Source organism: Rattus rattus, chromosome 1 (assembly GCF_011064425.1).
Source record: "Rattus rattus isolate New Zealand chromosome 1, Rrattus_CSIRO_v1, whole genome shotgun sequence".
Taxonomy (NCBI): Eukaryota; Metazoa; Chordata; class Mammalia; order Rodentia; family Muridae; genus Rattus; species Rattus rattus.
In genome coordinates this window covers 272,222,384-272,248,716 of record NC_046154.1, presented here as the reverse complement: position 1 = coordinate 272,248,716, position 26,333 = coordinate 272,222,384, and the positions used below count along the sequence as shown (strand labels likewise).

At 50.5% G+C, this 26,333-nt stretch overlaps 1 protein-coding gene across 2 annotated transcripts; it reads left to right on the top strand.

Moving 5' to 3' along the window:
• Positions 1-289: 289 nt before the first annotated feature.
• Nckap5l (NCK associated protein 5 like) lies at positions 290-25,271 on the top strand. Of its 2 annotated transcripts, XM_032886356.1 has the most exons (12): positions 2,239-2,281; positions 3,891-4,040; positions 4,449-4,517; positions 4,600-4,638; positions 5,182-5,301; positions 17,292-17,405; positions 18,404-21,024; positions 22,280-22,439; positions 22,609-22,690; positions 22,983-23,291; positions 23,380-23,522; positions 23,758-25,271. In XM_032886356.1, exons 2-12 carry the CDS (start codon positions 3,930-3,932, stop codon positions 23,965-23,967), a joined length of 3,978 nt encoding a protein of 1,325 aa, XP_032742247.1. In that variant the 5' UTR covers positions 2,239-2,281; positions 3,891-3,929; the 3' UTR covers positions 23,968-25,271. The 2 variants fall into 2 exon arrangements, 1 of the variants encoding a protein (XP_032742247.1); XR_004385982.1 differs by lacking the exons at positions 23,380-23,522; positions 23,758-25,271 and adding an exon at positions 290-416 and having other exon boundaries at positions 22,280-22,690; positions 22,983-23,091.
• The last annotated feature ends 1,062 nt before the right edge of the window (positions 25,272-26,333 follow it).

Below are 26,333 nucleotides of genomic sequence, written 5' to 3'. Positions count from 1 at the left end.
GGGGATGCTAGGCGGACAGATTCGGGATGAGGGCAGAGCTGTTGAATGGTGGATGTAACCTGAGGCCTTTACATTTGTGCGTGGGAAGGGAAACGAGTTCTTAAAATTGTTTTCATTTTTTCCCAGGCCCCCACTTCTAAATATATCAAATGAGATGATGTCGGGAGAAAATCAGATTATACCGAGTTCATTTTACAATGTTAAAATAACAAGGGTCTTTAACTTTAAAGAAGATTTATTACAATCATCGTATGTGTATGAGTGTTCTGCCTGCAGTGTGTAAGGGCACCATGTCTTTGCAGTGCCCCGGGAGGTCAGGAGAAGGTGATGGGCCCCCTAGACCTGGAGTTGCAGGTGTTTGTGAGCTGCCACGTGGGTACTGGGGACTGAACCCTCGTCTTCCACAGGAGCAGAAAGTGAGCCATCTCTCCAAGTGCTGGGACTATATGTTTTTGTGGAGTGTTAACAATTAGTGTTAAGCCAGGCGGTGGTGGCGCACGACTTTAGTCCTAGCACTGGGAGGCAGAGGCAGGTGGATCTCTGAGTTTGAGGCCAGCCTGGTCTACAGAGTAAGTTTCAGGACAGCCAGGGCTACACAGAGAAACCCTGTCTCAGAAAAAAAAAAAAAAAGGATTACATAGTTCTTCCTTTTCTGCTTTCAGAGGCCCACGCCCACTATGCAATGTGTGTATACACTAAGAAGGAAGATCTCAGTGGCAGAATGCTTGCCTGGTATGCCATAGGACACCTGCCACTGACACGCACGCACGTACAGGCACACAGCATACACAAACGTGCACATAGACACATACCACACACAGACACACATACCACACACACACACAGAGACACACATACACACACACACGTACACCACACACACACACACACACACACACACACACACACACGCACGCACACATGCACAGAGAGAGACACATACGCACAGAGACACACACAGACACATAACACACATAGAGACATACACACACAGACACACCACACACATATACACACAGAGAGATACATACACACACACAGACACACACACACAGACACACACACACACACACACACACACACACACACAAAAGGCTTCTCCTTGGCCTCAGAACTTGTAGCTGACTCTTCTCGAGTGTTGGAGGCAGAGACCTGGGAAGGCTGGGCCTGCCCTGTGCTGACAGGGCAGAGGCCTGGAAGGGGAGGTCCTCAGAGAACAGAGTAGGCCAGGCTAGACAGTGCCTAAGACATGTAGACACCCTGCACCTAAGACTCCAATGTGGGGACCCTGGAATTTGGGTTCACTGTGAACCCAAGACTGTTGCAGACTTTGTACTGCCTGATCAGAAGTGTGCAGTGAGTTCACGCCGAGCACTGTGTCTGTCACCTCAGTGTGCCCTCTGCCTGCCCTTCCTACTGAGTCGTCTTACCCATTTCTTCCTAAGCCAAGAAAGTTAATTCTCCGGAGTCAGTGTCTTAACTCAAGTCCACCCAGCTGTAAAGCTCTGGGACTCCATACAGCAAGCTCTGCCTACCGTGGCCTTGGGGCTGGACAGAGCTTGCATATAAACTGTCCGACATAGCTGAGGGTAAGGCTTAGATGTGTCCGGCTGAGCCCACAGAGCAGGGGCACCCATGTCTGTCCAGCATTCTGTGTGAATAAGCTGCATGGTGGCAGCAAGATCCTTTACCCTGAAATGCTGGTAACCCCAGCCTGCGCTGTCAGAGACATTAATGCAGGAGTACACAAAAGCCTTCTGACACTAAACACACACAGGGTAGACTCAGTGTACACTATAGTAACTATTCCTTAACTTGCTCTAAATACAGGCACTGATTATAACATTTATCTCCTCCTGTGATCGGGAGGATTAGAGGCAGTGTGGGTTTGGAAGGGCCCTGAAGTCTCACCTGGGAGGCAATGACTTCTGGCTGGAATCTGGGGACCTTTGTGGGGCGAGTGGAACCATGTCACTGGACAGAAACTGGGAAGGTTGAGCGGGCTTAAGAGGTTGGCACTGGTTCTTCCCTCTGAGTGCTTTCCCATCGGGGGTTTCATCTAGACCCACCCTGTGTGGGCCTCTGCCTGTTGTCAGAGCTTAGTGCTGTCTCCCTAATGTCCTTGTCCGTTAAGTAGAAGCTTTGAGAGCAAAAGGCAGGGCTCTGGGCTTGCTCCAGACCCACTACGTACGCACTGAGAGAAGGCAGCCCTGACACCGCTCCTCTGTTCCTTTACAGGTGAGGTGACGCCTCTGGCTGCCAGCGTGAACGTGCCAGCCTGGTGAGGGGACTGGGGCCTGTGCATGCTGGTGACAGGGACTGGGAGAGGGGCTGGGCGTGAGAGAGGCTGAACTGTACCTCACAATGGAGGAGAGTGAGGGTTGGGCGCTGAGAGGCTTCCTCTTCTCTCATCCACAGTTGCTAATTCTCTTTTGTGGGGCCTTTAATCGGGCAAGGACCAGGCGGTAGAGCCATCGGTGGAGGCTGAGGGGCACGCACCCCTGGGCACCAAGGTTCCACATAGCAATCAACCAAAAAATAAATAATAAATAAATAAATAAATAAGCCAGATTTCTTTTGGCTCTTGGCAAGGAAGACGGTGTAAAGTGGCTTTGTCTGTGGTGGCAAAAGTCTGAGGTAAAAACTGTCCACAGCTACTGGCCGGGAAGCCGGGAGCCGGGGAGGTTAGCGACCGAGCTGCATCCTCCAAAGGCACAAAGATTGCTGCTCGGGGAACTGTGGGCTCAAGATGAGCTCAGGGGCGACATTTCAGAGTCAAGCCGTGACATCTGTAACAGGAAGGGTCTCAGACGAAAGGTCTTGTCATTTCAAGCTAATAGCAACATCAAGAGCCTCGTTGATGAGACGCACACAGTCCGTGACAGTCAGAGACCTGCTGTGCTCGTGTGCGTCCAGGGTAGACTAGTCTCTGGTCTTTGGTCTTTGTCCTGCATGCCAGAGTACACAGGAAGAGTGAGGTTGGTCAGGGAAGTGGGTACTGTGTGCCCAGTGCGCAGAAGCTGACAGCCTTGGTCAGGGGGGCCATCCTAGAGCCGCTGAGAGCCCATCAAGCACAAACAGAGCTTGAGAGAGAACAGTGCCCAGGCTGCAAGGCAGGTGGCACCAAGAGGCACCAGCAGAGAGACCTGCGTATGCAAAGCCGCCCGTCCACTGGGACCTGGGTGGCAGTGTTTTAAGCTCTCTCAGGGTGCCTGGATCGATTGGAGCCAGAAGAGGGAGTGTTGAAGACACAGACGGTGCTTCTCGGTGTATCAAGAGGAGACATAGCTGGCTTGTGGGTGCTGGGAAGCAAACCTGGGTCCTCGGGAAGAGCAGCCAGCCCTCTTACCCGCTGAGCCATAGATTCAGCCCATCCTTACTTTTCAAATCCCCTTCGTGCCGGGCATGGTGGTGCACGCCTTTAGTCCCAGCACTCAGGTGACTGAGGTAGACAGATCTCTGTGAGTTCAAGACCAGACTGGTCTACAAAGTGAGTCCAGGACAGACAGGGCTTGTTACACTAAGGAACCCTGTCTCATAAAGCCAGATAGATAGATAGATAGATAGATAGATAGATAGATAGATAGATAGATAGATAGATAGATAGATAATAACAATGAGTTGCATTAGTTAAAGTTGTTGTTACTTTGTAAACAGGGATGTTGAGTCGCAGGGCAGCTGATTCACTAGCAGAGAATTCGGGGTCTAGGCCCCGATGCAGGGCGTGTGTGAGAGCTGGGGTTTCTATAGGCACAGCCTCTGTCAGGATGGGGCGAGTAAACAGGAGTCGCCCAGCCTGACCTTGAGCTGTTACGTTATCACCAGTGTAACAGAGGTCACTAGAGAGTTTTGTCATCCTCTTCCTGCCTTCTCTTCTTGCCTGGGAGCAGCCTGCCAGGTCTTGTTCCCAGACCCTGACTCCCAAGGCCATGGACCAGCCGGCTGGAGGCACTGGAAACCTAAGGCCAGCGTCTGGCGAAGACAGCAGCGTGGAGCTCGGCACCTGCCAGGAGCTGCTGCACCGACTTCGGGAACTGGAGGTGTGTGTGGCAGACACGGTAGGGTAGCAGTGCCCAGCAGAACCCCAGGAGTCAGGGCTGCCCACCTCTGAGCTCAGGGTGGAGAAGGCTTGCCAGGTGGGATGGCTGGACGTTTCTTTACTAAAGCTCTCTGGGAAGCCCCTGGTTCCTCTTCACTCTCCAGTTCAGGCGGCAGCAAAGGGTATACAGCTGCCCTATACCCCGAGTGTCCTTTCTCCCCCACCTTTATGGCCCTGCTGGCTCCAAGGACAGTGGTGGTCATTGAGGCTACTGGGTATAACAGTCAGATAGCCCTGGCCCAGGAGTTTAATGGACAGGGCAAAGCTTGCCCACTCTGCCCCCCCCCCACTCCTGGGCACAAGAAGTACAAATGGCCTCAAGGTTTCCCTTTCCACCTCACCCCTGTAGGCAGAGAACTCGGCACTTGCACAGGCCAATGAGAACCAGCGGGAGACTTACGAACGCTGTCTGGATGAGGTCTGTGGGGTTTACCAAAGGACAGTGCTGGGACGGGGTGGGTAGGCACAATGGGCTCAGCTAATGGGCTTTGTGTCCCCAGGTTGCCAACCATGTGGTGCAGGCGCTACTGAACCAGAAGGTGAGTGGATTCAGGACTCTCACCCCCACCCAACTGCTGCGAACAGACCAGGGTATAGTCAGGAGGCCCTGCCCCGGGACTCCAGAGACCTGCGCAGCCAAGCCTCACCCACCACGGAGTGGCCTAGGAGGAGCTCCCTTGGGCCCATTATTCTCTACCAGGAAGGAGGGTGGGTTTGATGTGAGCTGAAGTACCTACTCTTACCCAAACCCCAGCCGACTTCTCATTGCCTTCCAAACCCGTCCAACGCTGTGAGGCTCGGCGGCCTCGAAAGACTTCCTTGGGTCACTATGACACGGGCCACTTGGACTTTGGGGTCACCCACGTCTTGGGTGCCCCTCCCTTTTGACACGGTTTCTAAGAGGGAGGAAGGCAGCTGCAGAGGTGTGGAAGCGACAGAGGCTGGCCTTTATCATTCATTAGGACAGTAAACCTAGAGAACTCATCCCCAGAGGCTGTATGTAGCTGTGAGTACAGCTGGTGGGGTGGGAAGTCACTCTCCTGCCTCCTCACCTTTACTTCCTGTCCTTCCTGGGTGGACAGGACCTGCGGGAGGAGTGCATCAAGCTGAAGAAGAGGGTGTTTGACCTGGAGCGGCAGAATCAGATGCTCAGCGCACTGCTGCAGCAGAAGCTACAGCTCACGACCAGCTCCCTCCCTCAGGTGGGCAGACACTCCTCCTCAACACGGGGCCTGCGGCCATGCAGGGAAGCCACACTTGGACTAACAGACTTGCGTGTGAGCTGAAGGAACACTTCCCGAGTCCCTACAAACTCGTCTGTCACACTGTTCCCAGGGTCTCCCTACTCAGCCTGGTAGCAACCTTAGTTGTTGTTGGAGGAGGAGGGGGAGGATAGGCTCTAACTCTGCATCCCTGACTGGACTTACACTCAGGTAATCCTCCTGCCTCAGCTACCCAGGTACTAAGATGAGCAGCATGGCCCTCACTCCCAGCGCGCCCCTTCTTATTAACAGAGAAAGTTCGGATTTGCTCCTGCCCTGTGTGGGGAGTTGGGTGGAGGCTGCAAACGCAGTTATTTCCAGCTCCCTAGAGGCCCCTGTGGCCACTGACGTGGCTTCTTCCTGGCCAGGGCCAGGGCAGGGCTAAGCATAGGAGCCCAGAGCTGTGTGTCACAGGGAGGACAAGAACGGCACTTCACCCTTTAACTGAATGTGGACGGCAGCACATACTGGCTTGCATGTTCACAGGCACTGTCTTCTGCTGGCAGCCTAGACCCTGCCCACCCTGGGAACAGCTGGGCGGGGGAGGGGGTGGCTCTGGGAATGAGTGCTGGGTCAGTCGTCACGGATGTCACTCTGTCAGGAGCCCCAAGGATGGAGTAAGAGAGAAGAGCAGTCTGGAAGTCAAGGAGAGTAGCAGGCTGCTTCTGAGGGCAGCCAGCCCCTGCCCCCATTTTGACAAGGAAAGAAATGCTCTCTCAGGGCAGAGCTGAGCCATGTCTGTCTGAACGCGTGTGTCTGTCTGACTGTTGTCGTAAATAAATAAAAATAAAGTAAAAGTAAAAATGTATAAACGAAAACCGGGGGTGGAATGTTTTCCCTCAGGGTGTTTTTCCCTGCTAGGGTTCCACACCTCGCTTCCCCAGATATCTTCTGGATATCTTGGCAGAAACACAACCCAGCCACACACTTTCTTATACTGAGACTCTTACACAAAAGAGCATACAACTGGTGTTTTTACCCTGCTAGGGTTCCACACCTCAGTGCCCCAGATATCTGCTGGATATCTTGGCATAAACTCAGCCCAGCCACACTTACTTAAATTGAGACTCTTTCTTAAAAAAAAACACACTCATTTAGCATTAAAGCAATCCAGCGTCTAGATTTGGCAGATCCACATTACACTGTCCTAATCCCAGTTCCCAAATTACTCATCCCTGCACCTTTTATTTACCAAGTCTCCAGCTTCTTCCCCCCCCTGGTACCTCTAACTCCTCTCAGTTCCCCATCGTCTCTCCAACTCCCTCTCTTCTTCCTCCTGGCTTCCTTCTCTACCCCCTCCTCCCTCAACTGCCAATCCTCACCCCCCCCCTCCTCAGGTTCCACTCGCTCAACTGTCTCCAACTGTCAACTGTCAACCTAACCTCTGAATCTAATCCCCCTCTCACTCCCAACTCCTACCTCTGCCCAAATCTCACGCTCTTGCCTTTATTTAACAAATTCAGAGAAAACCCCAAGGCAAACCACAACATTTCCCCCTTGTTGTCCAGTTAAAAAACTTTTTCCTATACATAGGTGAACTAAGCATCATTATTACCATTCTGCAATTTATAAAACCAACAATATGCTGATCACCCAGTCCACCAACTCTGTTCACCAACCATGTTATCCACACCACATCTTGGCAAGGCAAACCACAACATTTCCCCTTTTGTCCAGTTAAAAACTTTTTTCCTATACATAGGTGAACTAAGCATCATTATTACCATTCTGCAATTTATAAAACCAACAATACGCTGATCACCCAGTCCATCAATTTTGTTCATTAACCATGTCATCTATACTAAAAACTATACTTGACTATATCCTGGTTCTAGATCCTATGCCACCCTAAAACTACTCTAACAGATTTATCATCTTTCTCAATACTAAACCATTCGGGTTGTCTATGAGACTACTAGTCTCCAACCACATCAGAAATCCAAGAATGATTAATATTACCTGAAAACATAGGAAGCACAAAACATGGCTTCCAAGCTTAGCCAATTTTATAAAGACTGCTGATCACCTGGACAGTCCCCTTATTCCTTAATATGCTGGAGCATCAGTCTTCAGCCTTCTGGCCCAGGATCATCTGACAGACCTTATCAATGCAGATTTTGAAGGGCTGATCACCCTGCCTCGGCAGAGCTTATCAGTCGACTATTCTGCATAATTTGTCCCTTTCTGGACAGTGTCTTGTCTGTAGATGAATTGAAGCAATTTGCTCAGTGGCTGCGTTACCAATGATTTGAGCAACTCCATTGATGCTCAAGTTCTTCTTCGAGTCTAAGGGCCCTGTCAGGGCAGCAGACAAGTCTCTAGTAAAATGATCTAGATGAAGAAATGTCCATAAACAGGTTATTCTTTGGACTTCTGATGCCCTTGAAGATTTCCTATCTACATAGGCGTTTCTGAACTGTTAAGCATAGAGTACCGTTGGCCCTCTCTAATCGAAGTATTTACAAAACCCATCTAAACTGACTTAGAACCATAACCTTGCCATCTGACCCTTAGCTGGTACTGGTTAATCAACTAAAAATAATGTATAACAGCAGTTATAGGACCGGGTCTAAGACTTGTATTCTTAGATGCATAGTGGAGGCACAATGCCCATGTTAAAGTAGCAATATTAATCTCAATTATAAATCAACAAGAAAGTATACCATTGAAAACCTCGCATTTATGTTAAATGCATTCTATACCAATGAAAAAGATTACAGCTTCAACTTTGTATCAATTACAAACATTTCTATCAATGTAAAATATAGCGGTAAAATTTTGTTTAAGAGTAAGTTTGCCAATCTATCTGTGTGTCTATTTCTCTAATTTCTATGTATTACTATATCTAAGTAGGATACAAAAAAGGAAAGTAATAGTATCAATCCCTGAGTTTACATTCTCTAGTTTCCCCTGCCCAAAGCTACATTTGTATTGTATCCCTTAAAAGAAAACTTATCCACAGTTCTTAAAATAAACAGAACCATCCACCCCAACATAAGGAAATGGGACGACGATCTTCCTTGTCTGCTTCTAGCTGGATTGGGGCGAAGAATTCCCTTCTGGGGCCCAAGGGGTATTAGGAAAAGTTGGCTTTGTCGAAGTAGAGCTAGCCGGGATTTGCCTGCCAGTCATTCTGTGCTGAGAAAGTTCATCGCTTAGCTGACATCTTGACTATGACAGTCTGAAGGGCTGGATAAGTAAGATGTCCATTCTGGGAAAGTTCTGAAAGCAGGCCTTTAAATCAAGCATCTTCAGTGTAATTAAGGGAGAATCAAACACGAAGTTGGACTGGAAAGTCCTGGAATCTCAGCATCCCAGAGTGTGTATCATTTCAGAGCTATCTTTCTCTTCCTTCATCCTGCAGCACACAAAACTTTACAAGCATTATATAGTTCTATAAGCATTTTCAAATGGGATAAGCAGGGTGCACAGTTTAGTAAATAAAGATAAAAAAAAAATGACTACCTTTTTCAGGTTAGGTTAATCATATAATCAAACCAGTAACATAATTTTGTAATACATACGTGTTACAAGTTATGAGGAATTTGCACTCAAAATATCACTGGCTGTTTATAGACATTTCAGTCTCAGCCAGTTCTACACGAGACCTAAACAACCTCATATATACATCACCTATTTGTTGATCGTCTTAGTCTCCTTTTTCTTCTGTTTGCCAAGGACTTCAGGAGGTCTCCCCTGTCATTTCTGATTTTATCAGCTTGGAAGGAACCCACAGCTTTTCTTCTCCTGTAAAACATAGGCATAACCCCTTCCCCAGCGTAACACATTTCCCATTTTCCATTCTGACGCCAGAATATCCTTAATATAAACAGGCTGGTTTAGTTCAGTAGTCTTTTCCACAATCCAATGTCTTTCAGCAGCTGTGCTGTTTTGTTCATCAGCATTTAAAAATTTAAGGTTAATAAAGCACTATGTATCCTATCTCTGGGAGTTTTTGTTGACCCCTTTTGCCTGTTAAGCATCTCCTTTAGACTTCGATTAGATCTCTCCACAATCGCTTGTCCTGTAGGATTGTGTGGTATACCTGTAACATGTTTTATATTATAATAGTCAAAGAAGCGCTTAATCTTGTTAGAGATATATGCTGGACCATTGTCCGTTTTAATTTGTATGGGTATTCCCATTATAGCCATAACTTCTAACAAATGTGTAATTACAGAATCGGCCTTTTCTGACGTTAAGGCAGTTGCCCATTGAAATCCTGAATATGTATCTATAGTATGATGTATGTATTTCAGCTCACCAAACTCTGTAAAATGGAGAACATCCATTTGCCAAATTTCATTTCTTTGGGTACCCTTAGGGTTAGTTCCTGTAGGCAATGGAGTTTGATTATATAACGAGCAAGTAGGACATTGCCTCACAATCTCTTTGGCTTGTTGCCAAGTGATAGAAAATTCTTTCTTTAAGCCTTTGCTGTTAACTTGGTGTTTTTTATGAAATTCTGAAGCATCTAGTACACTTCCTATCAGTAGCTGGTCAATTTCATTATTACCTTGTGTCAGAGGGCCTGGCAGACCTGTATGGGATCTTATGTGTGTTATATATAGTGGGTAACTCCTATTTCTGATTTTTTGTTGTAGCTGAATAAATAGTGATGTCAATTCGAATCATCCTGAATAAGTTCAGCAGTCTCTATGTGCAAAACAACCCTTTCTGCATATTGAGAGTCAGTTACTATATTAAGAGGCTCTAAAAATCTGACAACACCATGAGTATTGCATACAGTTCAGATTTTTGAACTGACTTATAGGGACTCTCAGTCACCTTGTTTACATTTTCCGATTTATATCCTGCCTTCCCTGACTTACTGGCATCAGTGTAAAATGTAGGGCTCCAGATATTGGAGTTCCTTTACTATACGAGGGAGGATCCAGTTAGTTAGTTTTATGAACTGAAAGTCTTTTGCTTTTAGGGTATTTGTTGTTAATGTCTCCTAAGAAGTTACTGCATGCTCTTTGCCAATGTTCATTTTGTACCCACAAAGAGTTAATTTCTGCATTAGTAAAAAGGTACCACAATTTCAGCGGATCCATTCCAACTAATTGTCAAGTCTCAATTTTCCTTTAAGTATCAATTCAGAGACCTTCTCAATGTAGGTTTTCAGTTTCTTACTCTGTTTATGTGCTAAAATATCCATTCTAAGATATAATCTTCCCTTTGCATGAGAATTCCTGTAGTGGAATGAGTAGAGGGCAAGATGACTAATATGCAGGCCATCTTTGGATCAATACGATCCAGATGTGCGTCCTGCAGTTTCCTTTCTACCAAAGCTAGCTCTTTCTCAGCCTCAGCTGATAGTTTCCTTGGGCTATTTAATTCTTTATCGCCTTGTAGTGTTTGAAATAAATTGCTCAACTCTTGAGTGGTCAAGCCAATCACAGGCCTCAACCAGTTAATGTCTCCAAGTAGTTTCTGAAAATCATTAAGTGTCCTTAATTTGCTTCTTTTGATTTGCACCTTTTGTGGCCTAATTCTTTGTACACTTATTTTATACCCTAGATAATTAATAGAATCCCCTCTTTGTATTTTCTCAGGGGCGATTCGTAATCCCCAGCATGGTAATGTTTTTTTTACTTCATCAAACATTCTTTCCAGGATATTTATATCTGAATCAGACAATAAAATGTCATCCATGTAATGATAAATAATAGATTGGGGAAATTTTTTGCGAATTATATCTAATGGCTGCTGTACAAAATATTGACACAAGGTTGGGCTATTTAACATTCCTTGTGGAAGGACTTTCCATTGATATCTTTTTATGGGGCGACCTCTATTAAGGGTAGGCACCGAAAAGGCAAACCTTTCCTTATCGCCTTCATGTAGAGGAATAGTGAAAAGCAATCTTTTAAGTCAATCACTATAATAGGCCACTCCCTAGGCAACAAAGAAGGCAGTGGGATCCCAGGCTGCATGGAACCCATCGGCTGAATAATCTTATTAATTGCTCTGAGATCTGTCGATACCTCCATTTGCCAGACTGTTTTTTAATGACAAATACTGGAGAATTCCAAGGGCTGGTGGACTCCTCTATATGCTGAGCCTCCAGCTGCTCCTGGACTAGCTGCTCTAATGCCTGTAGTTTTTCTTTTGTCATGGACCACTGATCAATCCAGATGGGTTGGTCAGTCAGCCACCTTAGTGGCAAGGCTGTTGTTGTTTTAACAGCAGTGGCTCCTTGGGGTAGCACTAAATTGTCAGCCTCTGCTGTATCTTGCTTATGGACAGCTTGGACAGTCTCTAACTGTCCTTGATAACATTCCCTGACTAATTTAAAGTTTTTATTAGGAGTCTGATGAATTTTAGGGCCAGAACCTGAAACTGAGGGGATATTAATTTGAGTTTTCCACTGCTGTAGTAGATCTCTTCCCCATAAATTAATGGCTATATCAGCCACGTATGGCCTTAATTTTCCTACCTGACCTTCTGGTCCTATACATTTAAGCCACCTGATGCTTTGTTTTATTTGGGATAAAGTGCCAACACCTTGAAACTGCATATCCACTCCTTGAAGTGGCCAACTAATGGGCCAAGATTTTGGAGAGATGATGGTAACATCTGCTCCAGTGTCAACCATTCCTTCAATTTCGATATTATCTACCAGTATTTTTAGTTTTGGCCTTTGGTCCTCTATAGACGTTAGCCAAAATATTCGTTTTGAAGTCTTGTTGTTTAATCGTTCTGAGGAGGAGAACTCTCCCTGCCTGGTATTGGGGCCTGCGAGAGGCCCCCTTGGGAGGTTTTTGTCAGGATGCGGTCCCATCTGTCTGTTGTTGCTGTACACTTCCTAGTCAAATGTCCATATCTGCCACATCTTTGACACATTCTAGGAGGCACAGTCCCCCCTTTTTGTATCACTTTGGTTTTATTACAGTAATATCTGAGATGGCCCTGCTCACCACAATTAAAACATTTGAAATCTTGGGTCATCTCTAGCTGTCCAGTGGCAGCTTCTCCTATCAAAGTAGTATCAGGAGAACAAGATCCAACATCAGCTGTATATCTAATCCACTCATCTATTGAAAGGACCTTGCCTTTTAGTGGTCTAATTACTTCCCTGCATTTGGTATTTGCATTTTCAAAGGCTAAAGACTCAATTATCGCCTTTCTTGCCGCTGAATCTGATACACTCCTTTCCACAGCTGAGGTAAGCCTTTGTAAAAAGTCAGGAAGGTTTCTTTAGGACCTTGTATGACTTGAGTGAATGTTTCAAGTCTTTTCCCTGATTCTGACTTTGTCCCAGGCCTTTAAGGCTGACAATCGACACCATGACAGAGTTTCTTCGTCATATATAGCCTGCACCTCTACTTCAGCAAAGCGGCCTTCACCAAGCAGTTGATCTGTGGAAATCTCTCTGCCCCTAGCTCTATTTTGTCTTGCTATCTCCCTCACTTCTTCTCTCCACCATGAAATCCATTGCAAATTTTCAGCAGGCTCTAGAATTGCTCTTACCATATCTTTCCAGTCTTGGGGGAGTACTCTATTTTTAATAGCCCAAGAAATTAAGATTTGTTTTACAAATGGCGAATGCATTCCAAAATTAGTTACACTTTCCTTAAATTTCCTTAATTCTAATACATCCATGGGTTGCCATTCAAATTCTTCATAACCCTGTGGATGATCATCGTTTGGAGGCCTTTGTTGCACACTAACTGGATAGACTAAAGTTTGTTTCCTAAAACCTTAGGTTGGCTTTCCTTAATTTTATCTTCTGTCTCTACCTGAGTTTTTTTTCTTTAGTTGTAATTTTAAATTCCTCTCTTAAAGTCTGTATCCGTGCTTCATATTTCTCTTTCTGTCTTTCCCCCTGTTCTTTGAGTTCCTGAATTCTCTGTTCAAGGTTTTGCTTCCACACTTTGAATTTTTCTTTATATTGTACTTCTAATAATTTGTTATCCATTATCTTTTGATTGATTAATTTTAAAAGGTTATTTTCTAAGTCTTGCTTCCAAACCTCATTACTTTCTCTCTGCTGTTCAGTATGATCTGTGAGCTGTTGTATGTTCTGTTCTAACATCCTTTCTAGTTTCTGTCTATCACTTTCATTTTCATCTTTCTGTCTCTTATTCTGATCTATAATTTTCTGTGTCTTCAATTCTAGTGTTCCTTCTAGGCTACATTGCCAAGATTTAATTTTCTCTTTCTGTTGTTCATGTTGTTCCATAATTACCTGTATCTTCTGTTCTAAGGCTAGAAATTTGCTATTTAGGGCTGTGTGCTGTTGTATGTTCTGTTCTAACATCCTTTCTAGTTCCTGTCTATCACTTTCATTTTCATCTTTCTGTCTCTTATTCTGATCTATAATTTTCTGTGTCTTCAATTCTAGTGTTCCTTCTAGGCTATATTGCCAAGATTTAATTTTCTCTTTCCGTCGTTCATGTTGTTCCATAATTACCTGTATCTTCTGTTCTAAAGCTAGAAATTTGTTATTTAGGGCCCTGTCTTTTGAGAAGATATAGTAAATCAGAAGAATGAATATTGCAATACTGGTAAATGATAAAGTGTCTTTTTCCTCAAAATTCTCAACTGTCAGACCATTCAAAATATCATTCCATAAGGCCCAAAAGATATTCATTATGTTTCTCATCTTTAAGTATCATAAAGTTATATATCTCTCTTACATCAAAGTAGTATCTGATCTGAAGCCCCTTGTACCTTTTTCTCCCTCTGCTTCAGAATACGTGTAGTCCTCTCGATTCTTCGTAGACCCTCCAGACCCAGTCAATTCCCAATCCTTAATACTCCTGCCTATTCTGGGGTTGAGAGGGAAGTAAACTTTTATCTCAGGTTAGTTGAGTTCTAATGGTTTAGTTGGGCGCCATATGTTGTCGTAAATAAATAAAAATAAAGTAAAAGTAAAAATGTATAAACGAAAACCGGGGGTGGAATGTTTTCCCTCAGGGTGTTTTTCCCTGCTAGGGTTCCACACCTCGCTTCCCCAGATATCTTCTGGATATCTTGGCAGAAACACAACCCAGCCACACACTTTCTTATACTGAGACTCTTACACAAAAGAGCATACAACTGGTGTTTTTACCCTGCTAGGGTTCCACACCTTAGTGCCCCAGATATCTGCTGGATATCTTGGCATAAACTCAGCCCAGCCACACTTACTTAAATTGAGACTCTTTCTTAAAAAAAACACACTCATTTAGCATTAAAGCAATCCAGCGTCTAGATTTGGCAGATCCACATTACACTGTCCTAATCCCAGTTCCCAAATTACTCATCCCTGCACCTTTTATTTACCAAGTCTCCAGCTTCTTCTCCCCTGGTACCTCTAACTCCTCTCAGTTCCCATCGTCTCTCCAACTCCCTCTCTTCTTCCTCCTGGCTTCCTTCTCCAACCCCTCCTCCCTCAACTGTCAATCCTCACCCCCCCCTCCTCAGGTTCCACTCGCTCAACTGTCTCCAACTGTCAACTGTCAACCTAACCTCTGAATCTAATCCCCCTCTCACTCCCAACTCCTACCTCTGCCCAAATCTCACGCTCTTGCCTTTATTTAACAAATTCAGAGAAAACCCCAAGGCAAACCACAACCTATGAACCGGGTCCCTGGCAGCAGTGGACAGTCCTCAGTTGCCCCTGCCGCTGTTGTGCCTCTGCAGGAACCCCTGGGCCCAGCCGTCACCAGGCTTCCCCCATTCCAGTGACTGGTAACCAAACTCAGAACAGCCTAAAGTCACTTTTTAAAAAACCTGAATGAACTCTGGGATCACTGAGGTTCAGTCCAGTAGATCTCTCCCCCAAGTTACCATGATGCAATGGAAAATTACAGGCGTTAAATGTTGGCCTCAAATAAACTGGGGTTGGGTTTTTAACTGAACTGCTTTTTAGCTAAGCGTGAGCTTGGGCAAAGTATCAAACTATATAAACCACAGATTTCCCCCTTACAAATGGGCACAAAACGCTTGCCTTACTCGTCCTTGCAAGGATTAAATGAGATAATATACAGTGCTTGGTTCACAGAAAGTCAGTCAACGGCAGTTTAGTATTAGTGTGACTCCCAGGGTGTGCTTCGCTAGGTTGAAAGCTCCATTGAGCAGACACTAATTAAGCTTTCCTTGGGAGCCAGACCTTTGCCAAGGCCTGAGGAACTGAACTGATCTCAAGGCCCTGTGGGTGTTACATCCTGTGCAGGGTGAGTCCCCGGACGGCTGAAACAGCCTAGAGGCAGTCTATGGACAGCCGTGCTACAGAGTCAAGTGTGACAGCTCTTCTTGTCCCAGGGTACAGGATAGGGGCAACCAGCCCTCAGAGGACTAGGAGGCCTGGGGGATGGCTTGCTCGGTAGTAAGGGACTTGTCATACAAATGTTAGGGCTTGTGCGTAATCCCCAGCACCCCGTGTGAAATGCTGGACAGGACGCTGTGCACTTACAGTCCACACTCTGAGATGGAGATAGGAAGGACCCCGTGGTCCGCTGGCCAGCTGAGCCTACTCTTTGAGCCCCAGGTCCTAGTGATGAACCCTATTTCTAAGAAACAAGGCAGGTGACTCCTGAGGAACAGCCCTCAAGCATGCGTGTGTGCGTGTGTGTGTGTGTGTGTGTGTGCGTGTGTGCGTGTGTGCACGTATGCACACAGACTTAAGAAAGTTCCTGCAAGGAAATGACATTGAACCTGAGTGTGGTGTGAAGAACCTGACAAAGGGTCTGGAGAAGGCTGTGGAGAAGGAATCCCCCATGGAAAGGACCCCCAGACCGTGGCACGATTTCAGCTTGGGTAGATGAAGGACGCGTGAAAGGAAGTGAGGAGGAAGAGCGGGAGCTGCTGGAAGAATCCACAGGCCCGGGGGAGAAGATCTGCAGCTAGCGGCCAGGCAAAGAGGCTTCACAGCACAAAGGCACTTGAGGGAAGGACGTGTCCGCTTCCTTGTGCAAGACTAAACGCCACCGGATGAAGTCAAGAGCATCGGAATGCCAGGCACTGTGAGGCCAGAAGTGCAGATCTGGGCTGCAAATGGCCAAAGGCAAGGCCTAGATGCTACAGGGGTTTAAAGGCTGTGGGGGACAAGGTGAGTGAAGGGTTAAAGCTGATTCTTCTCCATCAACATGAAAGAACTCTGAGGACCAAGACAGTCAGCAAAATAGGAAGCCGGGGTTACGTGATCCTTGTACAATCTGGAGAGTGGTCTCCCATGAGACCAGGGAACACAGAATGACAGCTCGCTGCCTTTTGCGTGTGTGTGTGTGTGTGTGTGTGTGTGTGTGTGTGTGAGAGAGAGAGAGAGAGAGAGAGAGAGAGAGAGAGAGAGAGAAAGCGCATGCACAGCAGAGGTCAGCCTTGGTGTGTGACGTCCTTCAGATGCTGTCCACCTTGTCCTGGAGAGACACAGGAAAGGAAGAGGGCCTGTTGCTGGCCTCTTGCTAGCTGCAAGCTGGAGTGAACTGTGCACACTACTGTGCCTGGCTTTTGTGGGGAAAGGGGTATGGGAAAGTGTTCATTTTTTTGAGATAGGTCTTCTCTGTGTGGCCCTGGCTGTCCTGACTGGCCTCGAACTCACAGAGATCCACCAGCCTCTGCCTTCCGAGTACTGCTACCGCCTGGCATGGCTTCATCTTCTTAGATCCTAGGTGGTCAGAGCAGGAAGGGACACTCATGGTGGTGTTCTTTTTAAGGGAGAAAGCTAAGTTGTTTTGGAGCCGAGGTAGGTGCACTGGGTTGGACCTGACACTGTCTGCTGTGCCATGCCCATGTCTCCCAGACCAAATCCTTTGCTCTAGTCCGCTTCTACATCACCCAGACCTTTACTGTCTTCAGACTGTGCCCTGTTTTTAGGCTGCCTTATCAGCAAAGGGTCAAAATTAGAGCCGTATCATAGGTCAGGAGGCATCCCTGGAGGGGCACGGTGGACCTGTGCCTGGCTCTGTGAAGGGTCAATGACAACTGTGCTCTCTCTGCAGATCCCACTCACCCCACTCCAGCCACCATCAGAACGACCAGCCTCCCCGTCCCCAAACGCTGCTGAGGGACCAGCCACCACTCTGCCTTTAGGACACTGTGCTGGGCCAAGAGAGGTAGGAGCAGTGGGCCCTGGGGTTTGTGTCTCACTGGCTAAAGGCTCCACTGCAGGTTCTTAACAAGTCTCAGGGGAAAGGCTGTTTCCTCTGCAGACTCCTGTCCGGGATTGAAGTGTGAGCCCTCAGCTGTCAGCCCCACACCAAGAAAAACAGGCCCGCCCCTCCCCCCAGTCATGGCCTGCAGGCAAATGTATGAAGTCATGCAGCGGCGTCCCAGCACACACTTGCAGACTTTCCATGCTGACACCAACTCTGCAAGACACCTCGGGCCCTTACTTTGTGGGACTAAACAATCGCTATCCTCATTTCAAAGGTGGCACCATGACACTTAGAGGTCCTGTGAAGGAGGTAGTGAAGGAGGTAGAGCTGGACTTGCTCTCCTGACTCCAGAGCACATGTAGTTAAGCACAGGGCAGGGCAGGGCCAGGTAACAGAGGAGGTTTGCACAGGGCCACCCCCAGGCTGGCACTCCTGCCTGCTGGTCAGCTCTGACTGGGCAAGGCCCAGGCTTGCCTGCCGCGGATGACTGAGGTCTCAGCTATGATGCACCCCCTTCTTCTGTACTCTGTGGGGCCAGAACGCAGGCAGGCCTCCCTCCGTCCTAGAGCAAGCACAGGCCAGCACTAACTGGTCAGGCTGGCTGTGTAAACAAGAGTAGTGGGAATGGAGGCTGGACATGGGGGACCCAATCTACTCAGAGGAGAGTGAGGTACGACAGCCCAGCTTGGCAGGGCTCAGCCATCCTAGAGGAAGCCAAGGCATCCTATCTGCCATCAGAATGACCAGCCTTCCTGTTCCCAAACACTGCAGAGGGACCGGCCAATCGCTGTGGGACAGACAGGGGAATGAGGGCTTGTTCCTAGAATACTTTTTTGAAATGTTTACCTTAAGGCCTGGGCCTCATGTACGAGCTGTACAGTCAGATACCAGCCACACAGTCCCCAGGTACCAGCCACACGGTCAGCCTCTCCTCCTCACGCCCTTTCTCCTCCCAGGTGTGTTGGGAGCAGCAGTTACGCCCAGGCGGCCCAGGCCCCCCGGCCACTCCACCCCCAGCACTGGATGCCCTGTCCCCATTTCTTCGGAAGAAAGCTCAGATTTTAGAGGTGCTGCGAGCCTTGGAAGAGACTGACCCTCTGCTTTTGTGCTCACCCGCCACCCCCTGGAGACCCACAGGCCAAGGCCCTGGCTCCCCAGAGCCCATCAATGGCGAGCTCTGTGGCCCATCACAGCCTGAACCCTCACCCTGGGCACCCTACCTACTGCTCGGTCCTGGGAGCCTAGGGGCACTGCTGCACTGGGAGCGTGCCTTGGGGGGCCCTGGGGAAGAAGAAGGCATTAGGCAACCCTGGGCTTCTAGCAGGGCCCCACCGCCAGCCCAGGGCCCCGGCGCTGGCCCACACTGTGCCCCGGGCAGCAGCTCCTCGTCGTCTTCTGATGAAGCAGGAGACCCCAATGAAGCCCCCAGCCCCGACACCCTGCTTGGTGTCCTGGCCCGCAAGCAGTTAAATCTGGGCCAACTCCTTGGGGACACAGAGATTTCCCTCCCAGCTTTCCTGGCTGGGGCTACTGGCCCCCTCAGCGGCGACCACCCCCACCCAAGTGCTGGGAAGCTGTCCTCACCAGATCCAGGAGCCCCACAGGTGTCCAAGTCCAAAGGCCTCCCAAAGTCAGCTTGGGGTGGAAGTACCCCAGAGGCCGGCAGGCTGGGCTTTGGTGCTACCTCAGAGGGCCAGGGGCCCCTTCCCTTCCTCAGCATGTTCATGGGTGCAGGGGACGCCCCACTGAGCTCCCGGCCTGGCCATTCCCACTCCTCTTCTCAGGTGAAAAGCAAGCTCCAGATTGGGCTCCCTTCCCCTGGGGACGCCCAGGGACCCCTCCTGCCCTCTCCAGCCAGAGGTCTCAAGTTTCTCAAGCTGCCTCCAGCCTCAGAGAAGGTCCCCAGCCCTGGAGGTCCCCAGCTCAGCCCTCAGCTTCCCCGGAGTTCTCGAATCCCTTGTCGCAACAGCGGCTCAGATGGCAGCCCCTCCCCACTGCTGGCACGAAGGGGTCTGGGTGGAGGGGAGCTGTCCCCAGAGGGGGCACAGGGCCTGCCCAGCAGCCCTTTACCCTGCTCTGCAAACCCAGACTCTGCGCAACTCAGAACCTCTCAGTCGGCTGTGTCCACTACACTGTCTGCAGGGCCAGTAGTGTCTCCCTGCTTTGAAAACATCCTGGACCTTTCCCGGGGCACCTTTAGGGGTTCTTCCACAGAGCCACCTCCATCCCCGCTGCAGGTGCCCACCTACCCACAACTGACTCTCGAGGTACCCCAGACCCATGAGGTCCTCAGGAGCCCTGGGGCCCCCAGCCCTGGCCTCCCGGGACCCTGTCCCTACAGCAGCCCCCAGGAGAAGAGTGTGGACAGGGCAGGCTCCGAGTCTCCCCATCTCAGCCGCAGGACCCCATGTGGCTCATCCAAGAAGCCTGGCCAGGGATCAGGGCGACGACCTGGTGATCCTAGCCACACACCTCTGCGAGACAGATTGGCAGCACTTGGAAAACTGAAGCCGGGCCCAGAGGGGCCTCTGGGTCCAGAAAAGAACGGAGTGCCAGCCCGGTCTAACACAGAGAAGGCCAAGGCACCAGTGCGGTCAGGCGAGTGTCCTGGAGATGTGTCTCCCAGCACGAGACCTCTCGAACAGCCAGAAGCTAAGGGTATCTTTCGGGGAGCAGTAGCCTTGGGCACAAGCAGCCTGAAGCAGCAGGAACCTGGACTTACGGATCTTGGTGCCCGAGTCTACTCCTCCCACTCCATGGGAGCTCGAGTAGACCTGGAGCCCATCTCACCAAGGAGCTGCCTCACCAAAGTGGAGCTAGCCAAGAGTCGGCTAGCAGGGGCTCTGTGTCCCCAGATGCCCCGCACACCTGCAAAAGTGCCAACCTCAGCCCCTAGCCTGGGCAAACCCAAAAGCCCTCACAGCAGCCCAACAAAGCTGCCCTCCAAGTCACCCACCAAGGTGGTGCCCCGCCCTGTGGCACCCTTAGGCACCAAGGAGCCCCCCAAGCCTGACAAAGTGAAGGGCCCACCTTGGGCAGATTGTGGCAACACGGTTGGCCAGCCTACATCCCCAGTACCTGGCCCCACCGACCAGAGCCCAGGCCCGGAAGGGCCAGTACCACACTCGGCCATTGAGGAGAAGGTGATGAAGGGTATTGAGGAGAACGTGCTGCGCCTTCAAGGTCAGGAGCGGGCTCCGGGCTCCGAAGCCAAGCACCGCAACACCAGCAGCATTGCCAGCTGGTTCGGCCTCAAAAAGAGCAAGCTACCAGCTCTGAACCGCCGCACAGAGGCCACCAAAAACAAGGAAGGGGCCGGTGGGGGCTCCCCGCTCCGGAAAGAAGTCAAGACAGAAGCCCGGAAGCTGGAGGCTGAGAGCCTCAACATTTCCAAGCTGATGGCGAAGGCAGAAGACCTGCGCAGAGCGCTGGAGGAAGAGAAGGCATATCTGAGCAGAGCCCGCCCACGGCCTGGGGGCCCAGCCACAGTGCCCAGCCCCAGTGTGGGGCAGCCACAAGGCCAGCTAGCCGGCATGTATCAGGGTGCAGACACCTTCATGCAACAGCTACTGAACAGGTGAGGGCTGGGACCAGGGGTCAGATACTCAGTGGGCCGGGGAGTTTGAGCTTCCCAGGGGTCAAGGGGAATACGTTGCCAGCCTGTGAGCTGGTGACCTGGCCAAGACAGAAGTTAGGACTCGGAAGAGGGGGTTTCCTCCCCCATCCTCCTCACTGGCTGGCTGGTGTTAACTCAGTGAGAATAGCTTCCATTTGCTGTATTAACTTTCCCAGATCCCTGTCCCCTGCAGCCCCTCAGGTACCCGAATACACTAGGACTGCTTCCTAGCTGGTTGGATGAAAGTCCACCTTGGGGCAGGGGCAAGAAAGCTCCCTTTTGACCCCTGCCACTACAGAGTTGTGGTTTAGGGAAGGGGACCACTTACAGTGTTTACTCTGTCTGGGTAAAAAGGCTGAAGGAGTTAGACCCTGAAAAAGGCACTAATCCTAGGCTACCGTGTTCTCAGAAATCCCGGGACAGCAAGCCAGGACTGCTGTATGTAGTCCTGAGTGTGAACTGGTCTGTCAGTAAGCTAGGGACAGTGACCCTGGGAAGAGTTGAAGGTGGGGTCCCGTGTTCTTTCCTGCCCTTCTGTCTCTCTGCTTGCCCCCCCACCTGCCTCAGGAGGTGCTGAAGACAGACAGCATCCACAGGTCCCTCTCCCAGGATGGGCAGCAGAGGACACCTCTCTAGGGCCAGCCATGTTGGAGGGTTTGTGGCTGGTGTGTTAGTCTGGTTGTACCACTAATTAAATGTGTTTCTAAGACAAACTACTTTTATGAAGAGGATCATTGTGGCCCATGGTTCTAGAGATGTAGGGCCACATCTGGTGATTGCCTTCTAAGTCCTGTGGCAACCCAGAGTGTCACAGGATGAGGCGTGGAGTGTGGTGCTTGCCATCTGTCTCTTTAAAAGCCACCAGTCATGGGAGTCTATGTCCTCATGACCATGACTATGACTAATCCTAGTTGCTTCCTGAGAGGTTCTACCTCTGAAAGTATTTTCATCTTTTTGTGCTTGTTTGAGACAGGGTCTGAATATGTAGGCTGGCCTGAAATGCCCTGTGTAGACCAGGCTAGCCTCGAGTTCAGAGCCCCGCCTGCCTCTGTGTGGTGCTGCCCAACAACAGCATTTGCATCCCAGCCCCTCACTGGGAATGTAATGGTACATTACAATGCCTAAAGCCTTGACAGACACCCCAGCTAAGCCTGGATCTGAGCAGCTGCAAGGCACCCACCACCTTCCCTCACATCCACTACTCTCTGGTCCCCAGGGTGGATGGCAAGGACCTGCCCCCCGAGAGCTGGCGGGAGCCCAAGCCTGAGTATGGGGATTTTCAGCCAGTGTCTAGTGACCCCAAGAGCCCCTGGCCTGCCTGTGGGCCTCGGAATGGCCTGGTCGGCCCACTGCAGGGCTGCGGAAAACCCGGGAAGGTAAGTTCACGATCAGGACCTGCGCTGAGAGCCCGCTGCAGTCCTCCTAGGCACCCAGAAGCCGTTAGTCTACCCTGTGCCTACCACCTGGCCTCCCACACCCCAAAGGTGCTATGGGGGCCTAGGGGAGGCACCGGAACGGACACTCAGGTCTCCTGTGCCCACACAGCCCATCAGTGAGCCGGGTAGGCGGGAAGAGATGCCCCCAGAAGACACCCTGGCCGAGCCAGTGTCCACCGCACACTTCACAGGTCAGCAGGGTCCCCTTCTGTCACTCCTGCCGCTGCCGCAGCAGTGCCAGGTCCTGGGGTGGTATCTTGATGCTCAGCCCTGACTGGGGATGTGGGTCTCGGTGGTGCCATAGGGATGGTTCTCCCTGCCCTGAGGGGCACCTGTGAGAAGCTGAGGGAGAGGTGCAGAGGTGGGGTGAGTTCTGCAAGAGGAGTCTTTGGAGCCATGAAAACCCTGAGTGGGATGGCCTGAAACTGGGAGAGGGAACAAAGGGTCTGACCTCCCACTTCTGTGCGCCCTTCTCCTCCACAGCCTGTGGCTCCTTGACTCGGACCTTGGACAGTGGCATTGGGACCTTCCCACCCCCAGATCACAGCAGCAGTGGAACCCCCAGCAAGAACCTCCCCAAGACCAAGTCGTTCCGTCTGGATCCCCCTCCAGGGGCGCCCGCAGCTCGGCCTCCAGGCCTCACCAAAGTCCCCCGCCGTGCCCACACGCTAGAACGGGAGGTGCCAGGCATAGAAGAGCTGCTGGTGAGTGGGCGGCACCCCAGCATGCCCGCCTTTCCTGCCCTGCTCACTGCTCCTCCAGGACACCGCGGCCACCAGACCTGTCCTGACGGTGAGTGTCCCAGCACGTGGTAGGACACCCCTAAGAGGAGCCTCAGGGCTGGACAGATAACGTCCACTTTCCCCTTCTTCCCCGACAGATCCCTGTGAAGACCCAGGCCCTCCCCCGCCTGTCCAGCTGGCCAAGAACTGGACCTTTCCCAACACCAGAACATCTGGCAGCACCAGTGACCCCTTCCTGTGCCCACCCCGACAACTGGAGGGACTGCCTAGGGCCGCCATGGTAAGGTTACAGAAGGGAGAGGAAAGAGGGCCACATACCTGGAGGGAGAGATTGGGGGGTGGATGTCTGTGAGGTACGTGCAGCCAGCACCTCCAGGGGGAATGAGGGGGGATAAGCTCACCCACCCATCCCATTTGGGGAGGTTTCCATTACTCCTCAGAACCCTGCCTCTGTGGACCCCCTCAGCAGTCCAGGCGAGTACGATTCCTCTCTGAACCGTACTCCTCTTCTCTAGGCCCTGCCCGTGGACCGAAAACAGAGCCTGGATCCCAGCCGCACATCTATGCCTCAGGGCCCAGCATTTGGAGGCAGCCGTACCCCCAGCACGTCAGACATGGGCGAGGAAGGCAGAGTGGCCAGTGGGGGCGCTCCCGGGCTGGAGACCTCAGAATCCCTAAGTGACTCCCTCTATGACTCGCTGTCCTCCTGCGGGAGTCAGGGTTGAGGGACTGCACCCACTGCAGCTCCTCTGGAGCTAGGGACCCCAGAGGACCTGCCTCCGTGCTCCACGCCTTGGAGCCGGGGAGCCTTGATCTGAAGGGACCAAGAAGAAGGTGGGTGAGAAGGCGACAGGGGTCCCTGGCATATGCCACCGCTGCTGTGAGACAACCATGCCCAGCTCAGGGAGAGACCTCACCCCCAGTCCCTTCACTCCCCCAGAGTAAGGCTCTGCTCTAAGGGATGGGGGCTCCAGGCTGCTTAGTCCCAGCTCCCTCTTCAGGCCGAGCCATCTTGCGGTGCTGGGCTTCCTGCCCACCAGCTGTGCCACCTCTGCCCAACCTGGCTGCAACCCTGCCCCAAAGCCCCCATGGGGCTGATTTTGGAAGCCCCAGGCTTACGGAGTTTGGGGGGTGAGGGGGACAAGTTGCCTTCTCTCTCTGCCCTGGTCCTCCCTGCTGTCTGAATGGTGCTGCCTCCTTTCCCCACATCGTGGGGTCTGTCTGTCTGTCTTCATCTTTGTTTTTATATATATATACATAAAAGCGCCTGGCCAAGTCCCCACGCCCGACCCGCACTGCGGTTAATTTATCTGTTGTTGAAAGGCAGCCTCTGCTCCTGCAGTATCCCTAATAAAATATGGAGGCCTCTCCCCACCGCGACTGTTGTATGGCAACGCCACCATATGCTGTCTTCTCTATAACCCTTCAGGTGGATGGGTGTGCACCTTCAGGGTTTTGTGAGGCTGTGTGCCCTGGAGGAGCTGGCTGGAGACCCCTAGGAGGTGACTTACAGGGACCTGCTTAGATCTAAGATTGGGAGAATGTCCCTGACTTGGTGGGGCACAAGGCCATGCAGCCTTGGAGAGAAAATGGGAGAAGAGGTCTGTGATCATGCACTCAAGCCCCTCCGTGTGCTTGATAGGGGACAGGCCAGTTCAGAGCAGTCTCACTGGCTTATGTGAAGACGTAGAACAAGTCAATGACTACCCAGGCTGAAAGGGAAGAAGCCTGGTAGGAATCGCCTCACACCTGCACACCATGCAGTCTCTCTCCCCATGTCCCCATGCTTTATAAACCATCTCTGTATGGCTTGGGAGCACTAGAAGAAGCCAAGGATATTTATCACCAGAGCTGGCGTTCCAAATAACCGTATCACTACAGACCTTGGTTTTCCTCATCTGTATATTAGATTGTGGGAGGCCAGGTGGTCCTGTCAGCAGCCTTCTCTTTCATGCTCTGTGCTCCGTCCCACATCTGGCCTCTGCCTTCTTCCTTCAGCTGAGGTCATCATTGAAGAAATTAACAAGGGTCTGATGATGCAGTCTCATTCCTGCCCTCTTCCTAGGTGGGCTAAAGAAGTCTGCATCCTCCTGACTGGTTTCTTGACCTATTATTGGCCTAAGTCTGATGCATTACATCATTTCCTGTTAGAACTGCTTTGGCCTTCTGGATCCCGTTCATTCCTGGAAAGGAATTTAGCATGGTGGGCTTGATTTCCTTACATCTCCTTCCCTTCAAAGCTAAGACCAAAGGGCCCATCCGTGTTCTCTCCAGGATCTTAGTATGCTAGGAACTTGAATATACCAGGTGCCACCTCACTCTCTGGGTCAGTACGAGTTGACTGGAGAAATGACCCAGGGCATGGACCATAATGGTCCCCGGAGGCAGCCCTGCCCACCATGGTTCTGCCTGAGCCCAGTCAGCATTAGCCCAGATGATAATGCCCCGCCCCTGACCCCGCCCACACCCAGGACTCAGTTCCAACTGAAACAGTTCGGGGGAGGGAGCATGTGGGTGCGTTTACTGATACTCCAGGGAACCCAGTTTCTTGGCCGCCGAGAAAAGCTTCGCTGAAAGCCTCCTTGATCCTGGCTGGGGCAGAACACTTGGTGTCTCCGTTTGCAACAGCTGCTTGCAAAGTTCCAGTGACCTCACTCTCCTCAAGAACAATGGGCGAATGTTCATGTAAGACCTCAGCTGGTTTTCCTGAACACAGGAAGTTCAGACTGCCAGACAGCTGCCCTCCCCCCAGAAGGCCAAAGGCAAAAGGTGGGAAAGAGGCGGCCCACACTGGCACCTCTCTTTTTGCAGGACTCCCCGCCCTCCCCACACCCCAAAAAAGAAAAAGAACTGAGCCTCACTGGGCTGCCAGGGCTTCATCGCTCCCCCCTGCCCCCGCCTTTTCCCTACAAATAGTATGTTTTGTTTTTTTTAAAAAGTTTAAAAAAAACATGCGCTTCAGGCAGACTCCTGACCCCGCCCTTGCTCTCTGGGGCAATTCAAGTGGTATAAATAAATCCCTTAAAGCCACAAGCTCACCGTAAGTACTTGTGGACCTGTCTGATTTTAGGGTAGGGACCAGCTTTTTTTT